This window comes from Panthera pardus, unplaced genomic scaffold (genome assembly GCF_024362965.1).
Source record: "Panthera pardus isolate Hobbes unplaced genomic scaffold, ASM2436296v1 HiC_scaffold_20, whole genome shotgun sequence".
In the NCBI taxonomy this organism is placed as follows: Eukaryota; Metazoa; Chordata; class Mammalia; order Carnivora; family Felidae; genus Panthera; species Panthera pardus.
In genome coordinates this window covers 91,316,940-91,337,992 of record NW_026526766.1, presented here as the reverse complement: position 1 = coordinate 91,337,992, position 21,053 = coordinate 91,316,940, and the positions used below count along the sequence as shown (strand labels likewise).

Sequence of the window (21,053 nt, the reverse complement as noted above, 5' to 3'; positions counted from 1 at the left end):
ATGACTCTCGTCTGTTTCTTCACAAGTCTGAGGACTTTCTATTGGACATCAGACCTGACCGGTGACCCATCACGGAGGTTCCATTGTTCCCACCAATCAATACATGTTCTAGCAGACAGTTAACCGGACTCACACTTCAAACTCTGTCTTCCCAAGCAGTGAGCAGTGAGCAGCCAGCCCAAATGGCTGCTGAATTCAGCTTCTGGCTGCTGCATTTTTCTTTCTTTCTTTCCTTCTTTTTTACTGGAAACCTCAGGGTCTTTCTTGTGTGATGAGATTTAATGGCCAGCTAAGGCTTTCGGCGGATTATTAGATTTGGCGGCTTGGGGCTCCTTTTCTCCTGGGTCCCTCCCTTCCAGCATTTTCCTCCTAATTTTCTGGCCACTCTACCAGCGTCCATGTCTTTCCTCTCACACCTTAAGCCGGCCTGACTGCAGCTTTCTACTTGGACCGGGAAGCACCCTTGGGCAAAGGCTACAGGCTCCCCGTTCCCTCCCACAGTGTGCGCGCCTTGAAGAACCTGGGGTTCCTCCAGGGGAGCGTGACGGGACACAGTTACTTCCCTGTATTCAGAAGGGACAAGACGGCACAGACTAGGGCCCTGGGAATACACCCAGGGCGGTCACCCCAACACGTGGCCACCACCAGGTTCTCAGCCTGTTTCCTTTCTCAAAATCAACCAAGACAAGGAGCATTCATTCATATGGGGACCCCTCTTTCCACACCCTTTCCCATTCACCTCTTCTGATTCACTCAGGGCCCTGCGGCTGAAAACAGGCCCCTGGAAACCCGAGACGAAGAGCTGTACACTTGTGTCTTAACTTGCGACAGAAAGATCTAAAAAATGCAGACACCGTCCCTTGTCTCCGCTGTGCAAAATGTCTGTTACCCAAAGCCTGCTGAAGACTGGGGAAGTGACTTGTCGGTCACCCGACTATACTGGCCTCCGTTTCCCCTCCTCAAAGGGTCCTCGTCCTACGGCCGTAGACCACTCACAACCCCGCGCTTTCTACATTTACCTTCCTTTCACTTACGAAAACACTCTCCCAAACGCTGTTTAATGCAGGCCAATGAAGGTCCGTGCATATTATCTGAAACCACAAAATAGCGGCATTAGAATGACACTTCAAGCATGCTCCGTGTTATGGGAGAAGGGAGGGGAATACACGAAACAGCAAAGCGGAGAGAGGGTTTCTTCTTAATACAAAGTGATGAGGGCACCCGGCTGGCTCAGTCGGCAGAGCACGTGGTTCTTGATCTCGGGGTCACGAGTTCGAGCCCCATGTTGGGTACAGAAATTACGTAAATAAACCTTAAACGATTATGAAAGTACAATCAAACATTCGTGTAACTCGGCAACTAAGAGAAAACACCTATCAGGTTCGATTGGTTAAATCAATACCTATCCTAAGACCGATTCTGTGCCAGCAACTCGATGAAGGCATCAACTCTACGCCGTGGATCTCACGGTCCAGGTGGGGAGACTGACAGGGCAGCAGTCATGTCTGACATACAGATGCTTCTAGAATACAGTAGGGGTGACAAGCTCTGGATCCCAACAGTTCAGTTCCTCTGGCCAACGCTGGCACGGACATCCTACCATCACCTTGGTTTTTAGCAAAGGCATCATCTCCAAGAGTGAGCTTCCTGAACAGGGTAGGGGCCAGATTACGAGTCTCAGGCATCTGTTGAAACAGATTCGTTTATGTCATGACCAGCTGGGCCCAGTGCACCTGACGGCCGTGGCTGTCGGAGGGGAGGAAAAGGAAACGACAGATGGGGGGTTGGGGAATGGGGGGCGGAAGGTCCCCCGAGTGTCTGAGTGTCCGGCACGCAGAGCCACCCGTGGGAGGACCCTGGCCTCTGTTCTCTGGTGACACCGCTCCCTGAGTGTCTGGCTATGACCCAGGGCCTGCACACGGTCCCACGGGGGAGGGGGCCTCCCACCTGGGCCCGGAGCGCTTGACCCAGCCCCAGCCCAACCGCCCCCAGTCCTGCAAAACCCGGAAGCGTCTTGTGCCTCAGCAGAGGGCCATTCCACCGAGCTCTGATTGGCTTGGGTTCCGACTGTACCTTAATTCTCTGCGCATCAGCCCCTCGGGCCAACAGAGATGTACCTTGTGGAGGCTGTAAGTCACCAGAGGCTACACTTCATGGACAAACTCAGCGTCCGTCACGCCGGACCGTGTGGCTAACAGCACTCGATCGGCACTGGACAAGAGCCGACAGGTCCCCACCTCCTCAGGCCAGACAGATGCACACCAGGTCTCCCTACTCAAGTTGGGAACTTGACTCTCACTAGTCCCCCCTCCACACACCCCCTCCCCGACCCCGAGGTGAAGCAGTCAGGCGAGTCCCAGCTGGATGCTCAGCCCTGCCTGGCTCTGTCACTCTGGGCAGGAGAGCCTAAGCCTCAGTTTCCCCATCCGTGAGGTAGGAATAACCCCACCCCTCGTTGGAAGGATCAACCACGATGCAAATGGCTAGCTGAGGCCTAGCATCCAGCCGGTGCTCGGTAAGCGGTGGCTGCGGCCTGCCTGCCTCTGCAGGGGGTGGGAGGGGAGGTTGGATGGGCCCATATTCGGCACAGGGGCCCGCACTCAACGAACAGACGCCATGGGCATTAAATACGCCCAGGTTTTGAAACACAGAGGCGGGGGGTCCAGACCTCAGGCATCAGTGCTGACCTGGGCCTCACGGGTTTCAGAGATGGCCCTTCTCTGTCCCCGCACCTACGAGCGAGCCCAAGGACGGTGTGAACGGGGCGGGTGGGGGGAGATCCTGGACCAAGTCGGAAAGGGCAGGTGAGCCTCGGGGCCCCACGCCCCAGAGAGACCTGCCCGGTTCCCCTCGGCCTCCCCGGCCCCCACCCCCCCGGGGCCAGTGACCTGCACCCCCCGCCCCCTCCCTGTCTCCCCTCTCTCCCCTCCCCCCATCTTTTTGCTCTGCAGTTTTCCAGCGGGCAGCTGCTCTGACAGATGCTAAATCCCGGCAATTATTTTCGTCCTCACAATGGCCCGCGCGGCCCCTCCCGCCTCAGACCCCGGGGTCTGGCCCCCAAAGCCCGGCCCGCCCGCCCCGATTTTGTTACAGAAAGTCAGCTGCTCCGAGAGGCCCCCGCCGCCCCCGCCGCCTGAGGAAAATCAAAGAACGGTGAACAAACTCTCCGCCATCCGCCCCGGGCGAGCCCGCGTGTTTACGCGGACATAAAACACTGCTGACAGGCGCGGAGGTGCGCCAGCCCCGGGCGGTCTGATGCTGGGAAGCAGGGATCCCGAGCCATCCTGAACTTGTTACTTGGAAATCGAATCGGACACTTCCTGACCCCGGTTTGCGCCGGGCAGCAGAGAGAGGGGGCCTCCGAGCTGTGGGCTGCACGGCTGCTTGTAGGGACAGACAGACAGACAGACAAGGGACCAGACGCTGCTCCCACGCGAGGAAGGCCGGCCTGCGCGCCTTCGGCAGACCCTCACCCCAACCTGCGTGGGAGACGCTGCCGTTCCCACAGGTGGGGAAGCCAGGGCCCAGAGAGGGCGAGACAGTCCCCCAAGGTTGCCAAGCCACGTAGGAGCACACGAAGACGAGACCACGGCTCCCAGGCTCCCAGGGGAAGCCCAGTTCACCAGCACCGTGCTCTCGACCGAAGCTCTCTCTCTTTTCCAGGGATACAAAAGCATCCCCACCCCCTGAGCTGGGTCATAAGGGGAAGCCAGAGGAAGGTCCTGGGCCACAGCAGCAGATGGCTCAGGGTTTCAATCCCCACTTTGCTCATGTCAAGTGTGCTGTGTGACCACAGCCAAGTCACCTACCCTCTCTGAGCCTTCATCTCTTCAACTGCAGAATGGGGACAGGACCACCCACTTTGCAGTGTTGTGAAAGACCAGGGCCTAGCACTTGGGGACTGCGCTCCGGTCCTCAGAGCGGAAAGAGCAAAGGCTCGGGACCCCCCCACTACCACCCGGCACGTTCTCTGTGCCAGCGTGCAGGGCTCAGGTCAAGCTGCCCGCCCTTGAAGGGGAGCTCGCTTCCAGGGGTGGGGGACAAACACGGGGAGGCCACGACAACACGGTGGCAAAGAAATCCTGGTGTGGTTTTTAATCTTCTAGGGAAGAAGGACTTCATTCAGCCGAGTAAAGTCAGGGTGGCTTCTTGGAGGAGGTGACCTCTAGGCTGGGTTTTGCGGGATGCAGTTTTATAATCGGGGACAGCAGTTACCTCCACACGACAGGACTTTTTATGATGCAATCCAGGATGTTAGGCCTATTCGTTGTGTCAGGCATGATTGAACACAAGAGACATAATGTCAAAGAGGCCTAGTCTTTAACACTCATGGCGTCCCAGAAGACACTACCATGAAAGTGATTGAGAAAGGCCCTTGTTAGACAGAAGGTGAACCTCTCCTTCCGGCCAAGCCCAGCTGGTCCCTGCTTCCTTCTGGGACCAAGCTGAATATTCACATCTCGAAAGCTTTCCTTCTGCACTGGCCTCCCCACCTGCAGAGACTGTTAAATCAGGCCACGGAAGCGCTACGACCGCCTTGGTCCTGAAAAGACCGGGCCTAATGAGGTATTAAAAACAGAAATTCACAGAAGCCTGTGTTCTATCCGCTGGCCTGCATACATGAGTCTCTAGCAGGGCAGGGTGGCAATGGGGCAGCTGGGCGGCACTGACTGATAAGGGCCCCCCGGCCCGCTTCAGCATAGAGCATGAGCAGACTTCTTTCCCGCAGTGCTGGGGTCGGGGAGCAGGGCTGCAAGGCCACCGAAGGCCCAGGCCAGCCAGGGCAGCTCAGGCCCGTGCACGGAGAGACCGAGGTGTTCCGGGGGCAGAGCAGGAAACCTCAGAGCTGCGGGGAGCACGGCACTGGGCGGCCAGTCTCGCCAGCTGTGGCCAGTCGTCTCTGTCACCAGAATGACAGGAAGGGACTGGAGCCTGTTTACCGGGCAGGGCTCAGACGGACTGCCCTCTGCCCAGCTCTGGAAGGGCCGGGGGGGGCAGGGGCATCAGGCGGCTTGTCCAGACCACAGGGGCAGGAGAGAGAGGCCAGGGCCCCAGTGCTGCCTGTCCCACCACCGGGCCACACATTCAGACAGGGTGACTTTGGGGACAGGACTGCCAGCCCTCAATTCCTAAGTGACAGACGGACACGGCTGAGACCCAGATGCTCCCAGGACCCTGGCCCAACACGAGGCGGTAACCAGCCTGGTGGGGGTGGGGGAAGGTTTCCTAAATCACACGCCAGCAAATCCTATGCTCCCTCCCTCAAGGTGTACTTCCAGCAACACCTCCTCCAAGAAGCCCTCCCAGTGTCCCGGGGCCCCGTGGACAGAACCTGGATAGCTCGGCGGGAGTCACAACAGCAGGTCCAAGGCGGGCTCCGTGAGACGGCCCTGGGGCAGGGAGGGCGGTGAGGCCCATGGCCCTCGGGGTCGGACCTGGTTCAAGTCGAACCTCTGCCCTTTAGTCGCTGCATCCGGGCACCTTTGCCTCTTCTCTGCGTCCAGAGGGAAGGCTCCAGGACCCACCTGCGGGGCTGCGCATGGGAACAGACCCGGCGTGTACCCCAGGGATGATGGCTTCGCACCCTCCACTTGGCCAGGCCTCACGGAGCTCACAGGAGCACGGGGAGACCCTCTGCAGGGTCTGAGGAGCCACGTGCTGCCCCGGAGACCCCGGCTGGGGCCGCACGTGCCTGGCACACAGTCGTGCAAAGGAAGCCCGAACGGCCAGGTGAGAGGAGGCTCGGCCAGCACGGAAGGCGGCCTTGTCGAAAGAGGGCTGTGCCCGGCTGTCACCCGCCTCCCCAGCCCAGAGCCAGGGCACTGAGTTCTGGAAGGTGCCCTGGGGCAGTGAGACACCTGCACAGACCCTCCTGCCCGCCCCGCCCCCTCCAGCCAGGCTCCTGTATTAGCCTAAGGACGGCGGCCTCCCAGGATGACCCAGGAGGGCGTCCACCCACACGTCCACCCTGGGGGGCTTTGCCTCGACCTCCTCCAGACTGTGGGGCTGTTCTTCCGGGTCCTCCACAGGGGACAGGGGCTGGGGAGGGGCTGCCCCACAGGGCTGGGGGCTGCTATTTGTTTTTAACGGGACTGTTCCTACATAGTCTGTTTCCAAGCTTGTCCCCTCTGGAAAAGCCATCCTCTGGGGTGAACAGCAGACGTCCCCAAGCCCGCGCCCCCACCCCCGACACAAGGTGGGCGTCCCCACACGTGCAGGTCTGTCCACGAGACACGGAACTTTCACGCAGGTGGCTTGAACGTCCGTGAACTGGGGACAGGTTTCGAATAAGCTTTCTTTGTGGCTGGGAGAGGCGGACGGGCGAGGACAGAGGGTGGGGATGCACTGTCACTCGGGTGAAGGTCTCGGTCGGGCACAGCGACTGTTCTCATCCCCTGCCCACAAGGGGCACCTGAGGGTGGGGCAGGAGAAGCACAGCGTCTGCCCCCCACCCCTGTGCGCCCCACCTTCCTCCCGAGGACGGGAAAGACCCTGCTGCAAAAGACATCCTCGTGTCATTGAAGGAGCATCAACTTGGGACACGCCTACATTTTACACATCTTAAAAAATTACCCCAGGGGCACCAGCGGGGCTCAGGCGGTTGAGCGTCCGACTGTTCATTTCGGCTCAAGTCATGACTCATGGTTGATGAGTTTGAGCCCTGAGTCAGGCTCTGACTTGACAGCATGCAGCCTGCTCAGGATTCTCTCTCTCTCTCTCTCTCTCTGCCCCTCCCCTGCTTGCTCTCTCTCTCTCTCTCTCTCTCAAAATAGATAAATAAACATTTAAAAAAATGATCCCCTGGGGCACCCAGGTGGCTCAGTCGGTTAAGCATCCAACTTTGGCTCAGGTCATGCCCTCATGGTTCATGGGTTCGAGACCCATGCGTGTCAGGCTCTGTGCTGACAGCTCAGAGCCTGGAACCTGCTTCGGGTTCTGTGTGTGTCTCTCTCTCTCTCTGCCTCTCCCCTGCTTGTACTCTGTCTCTCTCTCAAAAATAAATAAGTTAACATTAAAAAAAATTATCCCAATGATGCCAACATGACACGTTGAAAGCCGCAAAGTGATTTTAGGATTCGGCAAAGCACGCAGCTATACGTTTTCGGGTAAATTCTGTCCCTACGCCACAGTTACATTTGTTCACGCCTGAAAGTCACTACCACCCCCAGGGAAGCGATGAGGGGCTGAGCACGGGGGTCCTTGGTCACAGAGCCGTGGCTCCTTCGGGCTCCAACGGACCCGCACACCAGCCGGCTGCTTTCATCTCGGAGGTGGGGAAACTGAGGCCCTGAGAAGGATTTAACGTGTCCCAAGTAAGACAGAACAGCACCTTCGCTGCTCCTCTCGGGCTGGAACGAGCCGGGGCTCGCCAACACGGCGGGAGTCAACGGCACCAAGTCACTGGGGCAACGGAGGCCCCTGGAAAGGACAGGGAAAGTCACCGAGCAAAGCCAGAGCCCGGTCCCGAGTCCCAGGGGACAGCAGAGAAGGAGCCCAAGGCCCCGCGCCGGTGATCTCTCCGAGCTCCTGTCCCAGGGGCTCAGGAGGCGGCCGGCGGGGGCAGGAGGACAGCCCTTCCAGTGGGAGCCCGCACATGTCAGGGCACCTCGGCCTCACCCTCCCGCACATCTCCCGGGTGGCTGGCCCGCCATCTGTCACCGTGGGGCTTGACACGCCGTCCCTGCCTCCCACCCCCATTCCCTCAGGCAGGGCCGCTGAGCAGAGCCGGGGTGTCCTGTGGCTGTGACCCAGCCACCCCCCCCTCGCCTCCTTTGGGCCAAGAAAACCCTCCACACGCTCCTAGTCCCAAAGCGCAGGGAACGTGTACTTCCAAATCCCGAAGCTGCCGTGTCCGAATGTGGGGCGGGGGACCCCGAGAGCACAGCCCCCAGCCCCGCGGTCAGTGATGGCGCCCCGGGAGCTGGAAACAGGCCATTCGAGTGGCAACGTTTTGTGTTAATTTTTGCAACGAGCTGCTCTATCACTTGATTATGCATTATTCAGGGATCTCGAAAGTGAGCTCAGAGCGCTTGAGAGCACGACGACCGTCCATCCAAACGTGGGGAGGGCTCCGCACCGGCTCCTGGAGCCACGTGCTGGGTCCGCGACCCGTGCTGAGCTCACAGGGGCCACCGGCCACACGTGGCTGCGAGCTCACCGACGCGGCCCCGTAAACTGAGCTGTGCCGTCAGCGTCTAACACGCACCAGCCTGGACTTTGTGCGGCACGAGAGAAGGCAAGCTGCCTGACGATCGGTCTCGCTGACCACACACTTTGGGCCCGTGGGGTTAAAGACACGTTCTTGGAATTAATGCCGCCTTTTTCTGTTTTGATGCGGCTACTGGAAAAGCTGCGGTCAGTCGTGCGTGTGGCTGTGTCCTCATTCTCCCGGACAGCACTGCCACAGCCATCTGGAAACTGGGGGAAAAAAGCCACAATCTTGGTGAAACGGGCAGACGGGGGGCGGGGGGGGGGGGCTCGCGGTGTGCCCCCGGGGCGCGGCGCCACCCGCAACATCACTGACGGTCTTCCCGAAGCAGATCCTGACACCGCGTCGTACACAGAGGGAAACCGAGGCACAGAGGCGGGTAACTTGGAAAGACCACGCAAGTAGGTGCCAGAGCCGAGGCTCCCAGGCCCGTCGGACGGACAGATTCTCCCACACAGTTGATGCACCTGTTTCAGGGGGCCCAGAAGGGGGCTCTCGCTGCGGAGCCTGGGCTGACGCTGCAAGGCTCTCAGGAACCTCCTGGGGACACCGGGGACAGTGAAGGTTCTGGACGCCCCCAGTGAGTATTCCCAAAGGCCGCGCACACGGGAGGCCCCCCTCTCTCCTCCAGCAATGCCAGGGGCAGGTTCGCCCCTCTTGCCACCCTCACCACATTGACCCCAAAATGGCCCATTAGCTCGTAAGTGACGCCACCCTCTGCCGAACCCGGGGTCCCGGAGGCAGGAGCTGGGTCTCCCTCCCCTTTGTACTTCCAGCTCCTGGCCCCGAGCTGACACACAGGGAGCGCTTGTGTTCGGTGGACCACTGAACACGTACGTGGCTGACCGACGGAATGAAAGCCGTACCCGGGGCCACGCACACATGGCGGCCCCTCACCCGCGCCCCGAGAACCACGCCGGGTTCTCTGACAACCTCGAACAGCGGCCAAGCGTCTGCGGTCGGGCGGCCGGGAGGCCCTTCAGCAGCACAAGGAGATCATCCCTTCGGACACCTGGCCCAGAGCCCAAGGCAAGGAATTAGCCGGCTCCACTCCAAATGTCACCGCCTGCTCCCCGCCACTGTCAGGACGGACCCGAGCCACTGCCCCGGCTCCAGCCCGGAGGACGCGTGGCCACCTGCCGTCCCCAGCAGGGCCAGGTAGGAAACGGCAGGTCGGCTTGGGTCTTGCCAACTGCCATAACGGATCCACATCGATCCCAAGCCCGCAGAGACGAGATGCGAGGAAAACGTGCTTCTCGGTGAAAGGAGAAGGGGGGGAAAGGAGCAAGAAAAATTGATTAAACTAGAAGCTGGGACCAAACCTCAAGTTAAAGACACAGGGTCAACCTGTCCCTGGGACCTACGACTTTCGTTGGCAGCAACTGCGTTCACAAGGAGCTCAGTGGACTGAGGAGGTCCGCTCTTAACGTCACAGAGCCACCCTGCTGAACTGCGCAAGGCCACGTGTCCCCCGCGCCGGCTTCTCCGTGGGACAGGGATCGCATCCCGTGTTTGGTTCTGGAGGTCGGGGGGCAGCGGGGCGGGGAAGGGCGGCCACGGGCACCCCAGGGCCGCCGCCGGACCTCGCGCACAGGAACCCTCGATACTGAACATGCAAAGCCAGCCATCAGAGATAGGCAGGAATCCTGGCGGGGGGGGGATGCTGAGGGGAGGGTCCCGGGCTGGTCTGAGGACGTGTTTCCTGCCTGGCCTGGGCCGCACGCGGCCGGCTCCTGCTGGAGCCCTCAGTCTCTGCTGACCACGGGGGGGGATGTTTCCGGAGGGCACAGACCCTCCGCCTCACATTGGTGACTTTGGAGAAGGGACAGATGAGGACCACCCCCTCGGCGCTGGACGGGGCTCTCAGGCTCCGGGCTTTACCTCCTTGTCTGTGACATGGGGAGCCCACAGCGCGGACCTCACAGAGACTTCCTAAGGAGGTGAAGCCCCAGCAGTGCCTGGCTCCGCAAAGGGGCACCCCCCGCCAGAAGTGTCGTTACCGCTCGGGACTTGCCGTCACACCGCGTGCGGGAGGCGTGTGCAGCTGGGGGCGGAAGGTGGGGGGCAAGGAAGAGACACAGAGTCTGACCGCAGAACCTTCCAGTCTACGGAAGACAGACATTTCACTGTCCAACTGTGATGCACCCCACGGACGGCCCAAAGGCAAACAGGGCTGTGGGTGCCCCGTGGGGTCGGGGGGGTGGGTACGAGAGGCTTCCCCAAGTGGGGGACGCTTAGGCCCAGATGTGGCAGACGAGAAGGACCTCCAAGGCAGGAAAAGCCAGGAAGGGAGGGCGAGACGCAGTTGTAACCCTGAGTCGAGCAGCAAGGGGGCCTGCCATCAGCAGGTGGGAGACGGGGGATGGGCTGGGCCCTCACCCCCAGGGGGCCCTCCCTCCAGCCGTGCCTCTCTGAGGCTCGGTTTCCCCACCCTTTACAGGGTCGGGGGAGCAGCCTCTCACTCAAGCCGGCACCCCAAGAAGCCGGCGGGGTGCAGTCGACAGCCAAGTCCCTCTGCGATTCCTGAGACCGGTCAGGGTGACCAGTGGCATGCGGGGGGGGGGGGGGGGGGGGGTGGTCCAGGATCTGGATGTGACTCGTGTGGGCCCTGACCTCCGCTTGTCTCCTTCAGGGCACTCTCCAGACCTCTAACCCGAATGGGGCCAACGAGGCACCCCCAGGAGCCCCACACTTCACTGCGGGGTCCCCCCAGGGCCCCGGGGACCAGCCCAGCTTCAAGAAGGTGGGCTGGGGGGGGGGGGGCGCTGCTCCCACAGGCCGGCGAGGTGTTTCCTTCGCAGACTCCCATGAGGCTGGGCCACCAGCATGGTGCTGACACGCTGGTTTTTGGGTGACTCAGATCGCTTACATCCGTGGGAATCCTGCAAAAACATGGGCCACGCCCCTCACCCTAGAGGCAGCCCCACACACGAGCGAGGGCGGCAAACACAGGGCCCCCACGCGGCAGGCGCACGACAGACCCCGGCTCTTGTGCTCACTGGATTTCGGGTTCAGTCTGTTGTAAGAGGAGGGGAGAGAGATGGGGAGTCCCCCGGACAAGGCGATGTCTGCTACCGAAGGGGAAAGAGGGGCACAGTCAGCCGGCAGGAGCTGGGAAGGGCAGGAGGCCGGCTGGGGCAGAAGCCACCAGCCGCCACCCCAGGGACTGGGCGGGCCCATCGCTTGTCGGGCCTCCTCGCCCGCGGTCGGGGCACCCCAGCTCCCCCACCCCACGGCCCCTCCTCGGGGAAGCTGCCCACCCCCTTCTCTGAGCAGCGGCCGCGTGACCCTCGGCCACAGCTGGCCCTGCGGGGCCGGACCACCTCCTCACGAGGAGCCACCGCCCCGGGGCTCCTAGCTGGTCCCTGGGGTCCCCGGGACAGGGGGGCCGGGCCGGAAGCAGACACAGAGCAATGCAAGGGCGGGGCCACGGAGCAGGGGGTGGACGCCCCCTGTGGCTTCAGGTGACCTGGTCTCAGCCCCTCGCCCACCCCCATCGGGCCGCGAGACAGCCCTGAGCCCACAAACCGCCTCTGCTTGTAGCCTGTGCTCCAGGGGCCCCGGCTTCTGGAAACACCAGCTCTCCCCACGGCCGGCGGGAGCCGGGAGGCCTCCAGAACCCGGAGGGGGGCATGAAGTGAAGATGTGCTCATCCGTCTGAGCTCTCACGGAGGCCCAAGTTCTCACTCTGGCCTGGGGGAGCCCGAGCAGAGAGGCCCTGGGCAGGGCAGCCGGGCGAGACTTCCCTGGCCCCGACCCGCCCCTCCCTGCCGGTTCCTTACTCCGCCAGCTCCTCCAGGCTGCGATAGACATCATCGTCGTTTTCCGCGGTCTCCTCCGAGGGAAAGGGCCTGTGGAGAGACGAGAGAGGGGTGAGCAGGTCTGTACGGCCCGCCGGGCGCCCAGCCTCAAATCCCCCACGGGTCTGCAACGCGGGGCTTCCGTCTGCTTTCGCGGAAGAAGCAGGGTCCGCACGACGGTGGCACGTGCATCGGGACCAGCCAGGTGGAGGCGTCAGGGGTGAGCACGGCCGTGCCCAGCTTGGCCCTGGGACACTGGTGGTCGGTCACTCTCCATGGGCCCCCGCGGCCCTGTTGGCAAATGAGGGAACAGCGTCAGGGACGGCAGGGAGCCTTCACCGGTGTGACAGCGCTGGGGCTCTCCAGGCGCCCTCGTGGTTAGCACCGGCCGGAAGGACTGTCAGCGTCATCCTCCCGGAGGACAGGACGAAGGACGGGATTCTGGTGGGGACGGGGGAGCTTCTGGAACAGGGACAGGGGCGAGGACCAGCGTGCCGTGTGGGAGGCTGCCCATCACGCTGGGCACGCGCCGTGGCCTGTAAGAAGGCTGGTGCTCGCCCGCGCCCCGGGGCCTGGCTCGGGGCCACAGCGTGTCCTCCTGTCCCCGCTGCCTTCCCAAAGGCCCTGCCTCCCTTCTGGAAAGAGAGCCACGAGGGGAGGAGCCCCAAGAGGAGCACGGCAGTCTCTTTAATGTCTTCTCGATGGCCACACCGATGCTCCCTCCCTCCTGGGTCACCCCCTGGGTACGCAGTCCCTTGGTGCCACACCCCGGACCCCCAGCACCTGCCACGTTCCCCTCCCTCGGCCTTGTGCCTCAGGAACAGTCCATCTGTCTCTACCGACAGCCCCCCCATCACCTCCTCTCTGTCCCTTCAACTTGCATCCACTCCCCCAACGAAACTCCTCCCGACAAGGGTGAGAGAGATCTTGACACCGTTGAATCCGAAGGCTGATTTTGGAGGTGGTGAACCCCTGATTTTTGGAGGGTGTGGGACAGAGTTCCTGGCAGGGGCCGGGGGGTTGTGCTTCTCTGCTGCGGGCCTTGTCAGGGCCTCTCACATCTGTCCAGCAGACAGAGTGGGCCGTGAGTCCCAAGCTTATCTGGACTTGAGGCCCTTTATTTTCTCATAGTTCCGTATTGGGGGGGGGACCCCCAGGGTCCCTACCAACTGTCTTCCCAAACTGCATCTAGGAGAGCAGGGGGGGCGGTCAGGGGGGACAGGGCCGGCTGTGGTCCTCAGCACCCAGGTGTCCACCTGGGCAGAACAGAATCTGCTTCTTTTATTCTAACGTCCCCGTCCCGGGCCACAAACCCCCTCAAGAACGGGGCTGCGAAAGTTCATTTCATTTCTGCCACAGGCAAAGACCGGCGACGGCCAGGGTGGGCCAGAGCAGGAGAGGGAGGGGCAGCCACCTGGCCGCGGGGGGCTGGCCCTGAGACAGGAGTACCCAGGGTGGGGGCGGCCTTACCCCCGTCCGCCCTGCCCCCAGCCCTCGTGCGCGCCCTCTGCCCTCCGTCCCCTGCCCCAGCCCGTCCCCCTGAAGCTGAGCTCCCTTCAAGGTTCAACTCAAGCCCCACCTCAGGTGGGAAGATCTGACCACGCTCTCAGCCCGGGTGCACGTCCGCCCAGCACAGAGCCTGGCACTAGAAAGGCATGGACAGACGGACGGGCAGACGGACGAATGGGTGGACGACGGACAGATGTCACGTGCTCTCGAGCTGCTCTTCGCCCCGGGAAACAACAACAAAGGGCAGCGGTGAATTAGATGCGGGAAAGCCCCGTCGGGAGCTTATGAGAAACCACGCACGGGTGTTCACGTCACCCACGAGTCGTGACCCCGCAGCACTGACCCTGGTCTAACACTGGGGACGCCCATTTACACAGAGAGCACCTGAGCTGCTTCTGGGGCTACGTCCCAGCTGTGCCTTAAAGCTCGGGCGGGGCTGGAGCAGGGGCGACTGGGTAGGCACTCTGCCCCCAGTGCTCTGTCCCTTCTGCCTCAGGCACCAGCTGACCACCCAGATCCCCCGGGCCGCATCTGCCCCCCATCCCCCTCCCAGCTCAACAAGACACCCAGACGTTAACAGTAGAGCCCGTGTGCGCTTTAGGAGGAGGAAATGAGACGGAAGCACAGAAATGATGGCGAGCCCCCCCCCCCCCCCCGCCAGCCTATCGGGGCAGGCTGGGATCCTCTCGTCCCATCGGGCCCTTCCTGAGACCACATTTCCTGGTGCCCAGCTTCTGGGAAGCCAAGTTTCCCACCTGACCACCAAGGGGATAGAGGGGATGGCCGGGCCAGAAGCGTCAGGCGATGTCTCCTCCACCCCACCAGGCTTCCCCACCCAGCACACCCCCCTCCCGGGGACAGGCGGTGACAGGTGCGCACCGCTGCTTCCGGAGGAACCCCCCTCAGATGACACCTCCCCCCGCCCCAAGTACAATGTCCGCATCCAGCATGGCCACATCTCACCCAGGACAATCACGGCCCCGGTGCTGGGGGCACAGGGGGTCACCAGCCAGAGACGGGACACTGAAAACAGGGCACCCTAAGGGGGCCTGAACCGAAACCCCTGAACAAAGAACGGACGAGGGCCCGACTCCCGTTTCTAAATCCTCCTGCTTCGTTCTCCTTCATTCATTCACTGGTACTTCCTGGGCACCTGCTCTGAGCTCCAGGGAGAAGGTGCAGCTTGAATCTAGCTCTGGAATCAAGACATCAGGCTCTGGTCTTCGTCCTCAGGACTTCTCCAAGAATCTGCTAAAAAACTATGGCCTCTAAGGGCATGACACGTGCCCCCCACGTGCCTACAGGTCCATGGGGAGAGGATGCGTGGTCCGAAAGGGGGGCAGACCACGCCCTGGGGGTCCTGGAGCTGAACGTGGTGGGCTCAGGTCCATGCCGGCTGGGACTCCAGGAGCTCAGGCAGATGGTTCAGGTTTGCCTTCTGGGAAGGACCTGAGCAGTGGGCAGCCAGATTTGCTTTATAAGACAAAGCCCAAAACAGCCAAAGAGAGGACCTCCAGACACAACACCCTCCTTGAGAAGCAGGTTCCGGGTCTCTGACACAGGAGGACCAGTTAGCTTCACATCCTCCTGTGCTGTGGTGAGGGCCGTGGGACCTGGGCGGTGGGACCTGGGCTGTGAGACCTGGGCGGTGGGACCTGGGCCGTGAGACCTGGGCCGTGGGACCTGGGTGGTGGGACCTGGGCCGTGGGACCTGGGTGGTGGGACCTGGGCATTGAGACCTGGGCCGTGAGACCTGGGTGGTGGGACCCAGACCGTGGGACCTGGGACGTGGGACCTGGGCCGTGGGACCTGGACCGTGGGACCTGGGATGTGGGACCTGGGCGGTGGGACCTGGGCCATGAGACCTGGGCCGTGGGACCTGGGCGGTGGGACCTAGGCTGTGGGACCTGGGCAGTGGGACCTGGGCCATGGGACCTGGGGGATGGGACCTGGGCGGTAGGACCTGGGCCATGGGACCTGGGCAGTGGGACCTGGGCTGTGGGACCTGGGCGGTGGGACCTGGGCCGTGGGACCTGGGCCGTGAGACCTGGGCCATGGGACCTGGGCAGTGGGACCTGGGATGTGGGACCTGGGCGGTGGGACCTGGGCCGTGAGACCTGGGCCGTGGGACCTGGGATGTGAGACCTGGGCCGTGGGACCTGGGATGTGAGACCTGCGCTGTGGGACCTGGGTGGTGGGACTTGGGCCGTGAGACCTGGGCCATGGGACCTGGGCCATGGGACCTGGACCGTGGGACCTGGGATGTGGGACCTGGGCGGTGGACCTAGGCTGTGGGACCTGGGTGGTGGGACCTGGGCAGTGGGACCTGGGATGTGGGACCTGGACCGTGGGACCTGGGCCGTGGGACCTGGGCCGTGAGACCTGGGCAGTGGGACCTGGGTGGTGGGACCTGGGCATTGAGACCTGGGCCGTGGGACCTGGGCGGTGGGACCTAGGCTGTGGGACCTGGGCAGTGGGACCTGGGCCGTGGGACCTGGGGGGTGGGACCTGGGCGGTAGGACCTGGGCCATGGGACCTGGGCCGTGGGACCTGGGCCGTGGGACCTGGGCCGTGAGACCTGGGCCGTGGGACCTGGGCAGTGGGACCTGGGATGTGGGACCTGGGCGGTGGGACCTGGGTGGTGGGACCTGGGCTGTGGGACCTGGGTGGTGGGACCTGGGCCGTGGGGCTCCGGGGGAAATGATCCTCCTGTCCGAGTTGCCTGGGTACTTGTCCAGGCAGCAGCCAACGGGAGGGAACGCGGGGCTGTGCCCAGGGCTGGTGTGCCTCCCGCTGCCTGGCTTCTCCGTGTGTGTGGCACGCGTCTGTGGCCCGTCTGGCGGCTGGTGCCAGGTGGCACCTCCTCCACATTGTTACCTCTACTCCACACTCCACTGTGCAGGGCCACACGGGGGCTCCTGGGCCTGCTTCCCGGGGTGGGGGGCGGGGGGGAGGGTCCTTCACCCCAGACCAGGAAGCCCGGGAACATGGCAGGTGCACCTCTCCTCACCGAGCTGTGTGTGCAGATGGCCCAGCCCCGGGCCCAGATGCGCCGTCCCCCAGCTCTATCCCCAACACCCCGGAAGCCAAGACAGAAAGCCACGTCTATCACCTTCGTTTCAGAGGAGGCCTTGAGGGCAGAGCTAAGAACGAAGATCCGGGTTCGAATCCTGACTCTGCTGCAGGCTCACCATGTGGCCCCGAGCAGGGCACCCTCTCTCTGCCTCAGTTTCCCTAATTGTAGAATGGGAGTCCCAGTCACTGAAACAAGTTAACACCGTGAGCCTCCAAGGTCAGGCCCTTCTACCCGGCGAGTGTCCGGTGAGTATCTGACGGGGGGGGGGGGTCACCCTTCCTCCCCTCTGGGTGGCCCAGCCCGAGAGCCCACCTGCCCAGTCCAGGGCTCGGACACACACAGTCCAGTCCCCAAGGCTCCCGCGGCCTCCTGCCCAACAGCTCCCGGTGCTGACTCCCGGAGCCAGCCCCAGCGGGCAGCCCCTGGCCCAAGGTCAGCACCGTCACCGGGCCCTGCACCCCACCCCCAGAGCTCTTCCCCCCACCCCCCACCCCCCACCCCGTGCCTCAGACAAAGGACATCGTCTGGAAACAAAAGTTGGCACTCAGGAAGGTAAGAACGTCCCGGGTCAGCGTTTGGCTCCGACGTGGGTCGCTCAGCACTGCTCAGAGAACGTAGGACACGGCGTTCATTTTCCCACGTTCTGCGGGCGTTCAGATGAAAGGGACCCAGGGCCTGAGACACAGCCGAACTTCATCTTTCACTTGGCGCCTTCCAGAAGAAAGCACAATTCTGACTCCCTGCAAGTGACCTCCAAGGGCCGGGTTTACTGGCAGGGTCGCGGATGGCTCAGTCCTCCTTGGCCGGCCCGCTGCGCCCCAGGGAAGGGTGGGGGCCAGAGCCCTGAGTCCACACCCCGGAGGGGTAGACCGGCGGACGGGGCCCCAGAGGCCCAGGGGCACCCGGCACCCAGCACTGCCCTGCAGCGGGCGACCGCCATCCGGTTTGCCCGGAACCAGGGAATTTCAGTGCTGGCCTCCTAGTCCCGCACGCGGGAGACAACGGTGCTTCCATTTGGGACGCGGGCACTACCTGAGGGGTCCTGGGCAGCCTACATCTCTGGCCAGGCCTCAGTTTCCTCTTCTGAAGCTGGCCTTCAAATTGGGTGTAGTGGGGCTGTGGGAGAGCCTGGTACCAGGACACCATCGGGTCTGGCCACATCTCTCCACGTGTGCCCGGGTGTGCGCAGGTGTGCCCAGGGGCCGGTGAGAAGGAAGCGGCCAGCATGGGGGGTGGGGGGGGGGACAACACCCCCTCTGGCACCAGTTTGCCAGGGCAGCGGTGGCCGGGCACACTTGAACGGCACATCAAGAACAGCAGCCTGGAGGACGCGACGGGCCCGTTTAATTATTGAGAGAGTCACCTGGGTGCCGTCTGCTAATTGGCTGCGAGGCCTTGAAGCACCCAGGGTTCCTTATTAAAAAACGGCCCTCCCGCCACACAGCACCGATTGTCAAAACGATCCGGTTTCTTTTCTCAGCCGGCCGCCGCCCAGCGCAGACGGGCCCTCGCGTCAGGGGGCAGCGCCGGCCGTGCACCCCGTCCACGCCCGCAGCCGGTGCAGGCCACACCCCGTGTCAGAGACGAGGGTGACCCACACGGGGTTGAGGGGCGCAGGGAGCCACAGAGGCGCAGAGAGCAGGAGGGAGTCTGGGTGGAAGGGCAGTCCTGGCCTGGGGCAATCAGGAGGGCTGCTCACAGGAGGTGGCGGGGGGTGAGCTGGCTTGGAGAGCAAAGTCTGATGCTGATGCTGAGTGCAGGGTCCCAGCCTCGTGTAGGACGGGGGTCGGAACTGGCCGGTCTCCTAGCCCAAGAGCTGGCCAAAGGGTCCGAGCCCCGGCCTCGATGAACTGGGCTGTAAAATGGGGGTTAATCCCCCCTCTCTGCCTCCCGTGTGGCGGGGGCTTGGGAAGCAGGGACACCAAAGTGAAGCCACATGTCCATCACAGCCGCGGCAGGCCCAGCAGACGCCAGGCTGAGCGGGGAAGTGGGGCGACCCGGGGAGATGGCAAGCACCCCCCCCCCCGCCAGAGAGGAAGCCCAAGCGATCCCCAAGTCCCAGCCTGTTTCCGCCCTTGCTTCCCAAACCCTAGCAGGGCGGAGGGAGACGCTCTGACCTCGTCCCGGCCGGGCCATCCCACCGACGGGAGGGCAGGGTCCGGAGCGGCCACTTCTCAGCAGCCCTGAAACTCAGTGTATTTTTTATTTTCCGGCGCACTTCTCGGAACGGCAGCACTTAGAAGCGGAAAGGCCACTGGGTCGGCAGGGCCCAGCCCCCGCAGCCACTCCGCTGTTTCCTCCCATGCCTGGGGGGTGGGGGGCAGGAAATCCCCGCGGCCCGTGCCCTGCCCGAACGGGACAGTCTGGCCGTGTCCACCAGGGGACGGGAAGCGCCTCGGAACTGGCCGCAGACCCGCAGAGAGGGGGTTCCCAGAGCCACCGCCTGCCCGGCCCCTCTTCCCAGTCTGTGGGCTAAGGCCTCTGCACACCCCCATTTGTGCCAACAGAAACCCAGCGTGCCCGCTCCGCACAAAGTTTCCAAACTGGGGACGGGTGGCCCAGAGCCCCTAAACGTCCTCTGGCCTTGGCTGGGGAAGCCGTGCCCAGCTCGGACACGCCGGGCAGTGGGAGACACACGGGGCCGGCCGGGGCGGGACTGTAGTCAGGGATGGGCAGACGGACGACAGGCCCGACTCCCGAGGAGCAAGCAGGCCTGGCGGGGTGGCCGTTCGAAGGCTCCAGAGCCCACCAGCCTCCAGGCCGGAAGCTCGATAGGCCCCCTGCTCCGATGGTGTCTTTACCAAACTGCTCCCACCAGGGCAGCTGGGAACACGGACTGAAATTGAAATCCACACCCCGCGGAATCCTCTGGCAGCTACTGGAGATAGAGACTCTTCCCTTTTCTCCTTTGCCACGTCCACATCTGAATGTGGACGTGGCTCTCTGAAATGACCTTTCCGGTCCCAGCACAGGTCTGTAATGCTGGGGTGGAGCTCAGGCCCTCCCCGACCCCCCTCTGCTCCCTAATTATGTGACCCAGTGGCACTGGCACGCAGAAAATGGCAGCTTGTCCGAGCCTGTGGCGGACGCACTGGTGGGAGTGGGGTCAGAAAGACACGGAAACGTTCATTCGCCGTGCCGGGGGTCAAATGCACGCTGCTGGCTCCGGAAGAAGGCCAAGTCGGTAGGTTAGCAGACCGAGATCTCCTCAGGAAATACGCAAAAGCTGGGAGACTAGATGGGGACCCTACTGGGGAATCGGACTGACCAAGTCGCTGTGTGACCTCAGGCAAGATCCCTCCCCTCTCTGGGCCACCATTCTCTCCTCTCCAAGAACAAACCATGTGGGCGGAGCGGAGGGTGGGGGGGTGACACTGGGGTGACACAGAGCTGGAGGCACTCTTGTGCCCCTCCCACTTCCTGCCTGTCTCCTGAGAAATGGTAGCTGCGAACCCCAAAGCACCGAGACCTAAGAAGGCCTCTGCAGGCCCCCCGGAGCCAGCACCCCCGCCCTCAGTGGATCCCCCTGGGCGGAGAGGCCAAACCACGGCCGGCCTGCCGGCGCCCCCTCCACGTGACGGCATCGCTGATCAGCCACAGTCAGTGGTGGGGTGGATCGCACTCCGGGGGAAAGCCTGACCCGTGGGCTCTGGTTAGAAAAGCAGGTCAGCGTCCCGGGGAGCTCTGGCCACCCCTCCATCACGGCACCTACGGCCCAGACGCAGGGCCGGTCCAGAGCAGTCTGGTCAAGCCTCCACCTGCCGGCCGGGGGTGTGGGTGAGGTGGGGCATGCGTGAAACCCGAACCCCCCCCCCCCCCATTCACAAACAAGGGGCCCGGGAGGCCTCAGGACAAGGAGGGGGGCGTCCTCAAGCTCCCAGTCAGTCATGACAACTGTCCACGAGACGGGGGTGACCATCTCATCACAAACGAGGACATCAAGGCCCAGGGAGGTGAACAAAGCTGGGCTTGGAACCAGGACTGCCCCCAAGAGGGGCCAGAGAGCGCAGGAGACACAGGCAGGAGCAAGCCATGCCCCCCACCCCCACCCCGTGCCCGGGCATCCGGCCATGGCCGCCCCTCACCGGTCCTGGCCGGAGGGTTCCAGACAAGATCTCAGAGGCCACGGCCCGGCTGAAACCCCTCCCACTCAGAGGCTCGGAGACCCTGTGCCCTGCCCATCCCTCCCCAAGAGGTCTCCTTCCCACTGTCCCTGGCCCCTCTCCATCCCGCAGGACACCAAGTGTGTTCCCTCTGGAAGCCTCTGCCGGGGCGTCCGCTGCCCCAGGCCTGCCACTGCTCACTCCCTGGGGCTCAGCCGGATCGAGGTGCCCTGCCCAGGGCATCTGAGTGCCCCCCCCTCTCCCCCTGGAGCCTGGGCCTCAAGAGGGTGACAGGTCAGGACAGGGGAGAGCCGTAATCAGCTGCGTCCCCAGCAGCGGGCTGCCCTGGGCCCACG

At 63.2% G+C, this 21,053-nt stretch overlaps 1 protein-coding gene across 4 annotated transcripts in view; it reads right to left on the bottom strand.

Annotated features, from left to right (window-relative positions):
• The window catches only part of VAV2 (vav guanine nucleotide exchange factor 2), a 162,956-nt gene that overhangs the window by 47,215 nt on the left and 94,688 nt on the right, over positions 1 to 21,053 (bottom strand). For all 4 annotated transcript variants that reach the window (XR_008424394.1, XM_053908505.1, XM_053908507.1 and 1 more), the window contains exon 4: positions 11,992 to 12,060. Coding sequence is in view for 3 of the 4 variants with exons in the window: in XM_053908505.1 (XP_053764480.1) it covers positions 11,992 to 12,060 (69 nt within the window). In the remaining variant the exon portion in view is untranslated. The remainder of the gene's footprint in view (positions 1 to 11,991; positions 12,061 to 21,053) is intronic.